This window comes from Mandrillus leucophaeus, unplaced genomic scaffold (genome assembly GCF_000951045.1).
Source record: "Mandrillus leucophaeus isolate KB7577 unplaced genomic scaffold, Mleu.le_1.0 Scaffold270, whole genome shotgun sequence".
Taxonomy (NCBI): Eukaryota; Metazoa; Chordata; class Mammalia; order Primates; family Cercopithecidae; genus Mandrillus; species Mandrillus leucophaeus.
In genome coordinates, this window is record NW_012102810.1 from 1,516,734 (window position 1) to 1,520,149 (window position 3,416).

At 58.1% G+C, this 3,416-nt stretch overlaps 1 protein-coding gene across 1 annotated transcript in view; it reads right to left on the minus strand.

Annotated features, from left to right (window-relative positions):
* Positions 1-247: 247 nt before the first annotated feature.
* IL17RA (interleukin 17 receptor A) overlaps positions 248-3,416 on the minus strand; it is a 25,882-nt gene continuing 22,713 nt past the window's right edge. The window contains exons 10-11 of the mRNA XM_011984649.1: positions 2,530-2,571; positions 248-1,989 (exon numbers count right to left, since the gene is read on the minus strand). Coding sequence (XP_011840039.1) covers positions 479-1,989; positions 2,530-2,571 — 1,553 coding nt within the window. The 3' untranslated portion in view covers positions 248-478. The remainder of the gene's footprint in view (positions 1,990-2,529; positions 2,572-3,416) is intronic.

Genomic DNA, 3,416 nt, shown 5'->3' on the forward strand with positions numbered 1-3,416 from the left:
TGACCTCAAGTGATCCACCTGCCCCGGCCTCCCAAAGTACTGGAATTACAGGCGTGAGCCACCATGCCCAGCCCATCCTGTTCGTTAATGTGTCCTTGGCACTAGCGGTTAAGTTCCTTCGTGGCTGGGGCCATGCCACACGCAATTTATCTCGGTATCCCAAATGCCTGGCACATAGTAGGTGCACAATAAATGCTGAATGAATAAATGATGGCATCTCAAAGACACTCTACCATTAGCTCCTGGGAGCGGGCAGTGTGGATTCCCTGGGGAGAGAAGATAACCAGATGGCTGCAGGAAGAAAACTCAGGAGGGATGCCTGGGATTCAAATCCAGACATCTACATGTTAAAACCTACACTTCACACACGAACAAATACACATGCAGACATGTACACACAGACGAATACTTGTGTATCCACGTGCACACACACTCCTCTCTCAAGTCTGGAATCTGGGCGGTCCCTGGGGAGCCGCCCTCATGCACTGGGCCTCTCTGACTCTGACTCCACCGTGTCCCAGCCTGAGTTCTTCTGCAGCTGGCGGAAAAGCAGCTGCCGCTGGAGGCTCCTCAGGCTCTCCAGGTCCTCAGGAGAGAGTGGCAGGGCCGGCTTCCCTGGGTCCTGCTCTTCTTCTTCCTCTTCCTCCATTTCCGTGAGTCCGTCGGGGGGCTGCGGGGAGCTCCTGGAGATGTAGCCCTGGTCAGACTGCACTGACCGCCGCTGCTCCTCCTCGTAGGGCGTGTGTGGGTCTTTGAGGACCATGGCGGGTCTACTGCAGCCCCCCTGGGCCTGGCAGCTCAGACTCTGCTGGAAGAGCGAGAGCATCAAGCCTTCGAGGTGCTCCCTCATGTCCTCTGGAAGGTGGTCAGGAGACGCCATGGGGGTGCTGCCAAGCGGTGAGTCCTCGGGGTCCACAGGGAGGAAGAGGATGCTATTTCGCCCAGCGCCTGGACTGCCCAGCAGCGGGCAGGCCTCGCCCTCCCCCGCCAGTGCCAACCGCATAGCGGCACCGTCAGCCAGGGGCCCAGGCACCACCGCGGCCACCAGGGCGCCCTCCTCTGCGGGGAGCACCAGGGTGTGGAGGGGCTGCGGCGCTGGCTGACCCCGGGGCTGCAGGTGAGGTTCCAGCTTTGCCACTGCTGCTCCTCCTTCCTCCCCGACCAGGAGGTCTATGGCCAGGCAGGCCTGGGAGCCAGGCTCGCGCACCAGGGGCGCCCGCTTCATGATGCCGGTTCCCGGAGGCAGCAGTGGCTCCTCAAACACCTCTTCGTCCAGGGACGGGGCATCCTGGTCATCGGCTGAGTAGAGGTTCTCACGCTCGAACCAGTCGGGGCAGCGGGCCTGCCAGTCCCGGAACCTGTCCAGGGCAGCGCGGAGCTGCCTGCCGCCCGGGCTCCGCAGGTAGTTGTCTCCCGACAGCTCCCCCACGCGGTGCATGCGGCCCGGCTGGAACATCTCCAGGTCCTGGATGCGGAAGTACACCTCCTCGAACCTGTCCATGAGCGGGTACCGCGGCGCCGCGCCGAACAGGTCGGGGACGTCGCCGTCACCGCTGACCTCGCTGAAGTAGCAGACTACGTAGGTGCCGAAGCAGGCTGGCCTCTTGAAGTCCGGGAGGATCATGTTCATGGCTGCGGTGAACAGGTCCCCCACGGGCTTCCCGTGGTCACAGCGCAGCCGCACAGGCGCTCCCCGGCCCAGGAGCGCCTGCCACTTGGCGCGCGTGCCGCGGGAGCACAGGACGATGATCTTAGAGTTGCTCTCCACCATCTCCTGCTTCTGGCGGCCCACCCAGGTCATGACTCCCGCCTCCGAGATGGCCTGCTCTTCCAGCAGGTCCAGAGCCACTTCCGTGCCGCAGGCGGTGAGCAGGAACTGGGCGAATTTCAGGACCACGTCCACGTAGAGGGGGTGGTCGGCTGAGTAGATGATCCAGACCTTCCTGGGCTTCAGCGGTGGGGGGGTCAGGTCAGCCGCAGGCAGGCCATCTAAGGAAACAAGACCACACGTGCTGACCCTCACCCCAGGGCCCAGGGCAGCTCTGTGCCTGTCAGCCCAGGAGGGGCCTGGACCAGGACACAGAGCTTGGCCACCTCCCTAGGCTGAGAAACCCAACTGAGGCCTGTTGGAAAAACCCAGATGTTACTATTCCACCTTTGGCTGCCTGAAAAAAATCAGTCTGCTGCCTTGTGGGAAAAAGAATCTCTCACGTTCCTTTCTGGTCTTTAGCCTATACTTAGGAAAAGAAAAAGAGGCACCAAGCTCTGTTGGTCTGCTCCAGAGAGGATCTCTTTTCACAAAATACGATGCACTTACCTTTCTTTCCTTGTCTGAGTGTTTCAAAAAAATGGCACCCAGCCCTTGTTATTGGGGGCCCTTGTGAATGGGGTACTGGAAGGGGGTTCCTAAGGTGGGGTCTCCTGAAGGGACTCAGGAGTTAGACCACAGGAGGCAACCCACACACTTATCCCAGGAGAACCCTCCACTGCTTTAAAAATAAGCAAATAGTCAAACCAGGAAATACTGACCGGTGTATTTGGTGTCATTATTGCATTTTTCATTTCCAGGCCCTGGAAAGGAAAAGAAATACGCTGGAGTGGTTCTTTGGCAAGAGAACTAGAAACCAGCTCACAGGGTGTCCGCCCCATCCCTGACAAAGGGTGAAGGGTAAGGGGGCAGCCCTGAGACTGAGCAGGGAGGCCGTGCTAGGTGATCGCACAGGCATGAATCCCGGGTCTGCCACGACGAGCACCATGACCCGGAGCAGTTACTAGTGCCTCCGAAATGCAGCTTCTTCCTCGGTGAAACGGGTCTATATTTGCTCTCGTTTAATGGCTATTAAATGAGTGTGAGTATGTGAAGTGCCTGGAATGTTGTACATAGTCAACTGGGGCCACAGTTATTATTTTTGTAGCGATCCAGCTGGGACCCCCAGTGCCGGGGGACGGGAGGTCCACCCTGGTTCCTCATTACGGTCCTGGTCTGCTGTGTCTCCCTGAAATTTGGCCACCCGGAACTGACTCCACCTGAGGGAAACCTCTTCCCCAAAGGTGTCTGTGCAGAAGGCATGCATCTTACCACACTTCCTTCCAGAAGCAGCCCCACCAGGCTGCTTGCAGCATTTCCTCCTGGTATTTTTGAGGTGAGGAAGGGGAACCCCCATACTTAAGCAACTGTTCCCCTGGGAGATGTGATGAAAAAACTGCTCTGCAGGAGTTAACTCCTTAGTGACAGCTGGGATGACTGCGATCCACAGATGATTCAGCAAATGACTTAGAACCTTCATCTCAATCCTAACCCTTTCAGCTCTTCCCCAGAACTGTCAAGACAGCCAAATAACCAGCAAGGCTCCTCCTTGCCTTCACCCCATGGTGGTGCGGGGCACTTCGGAAAACAGAAGTGCAACAGCAGAAAG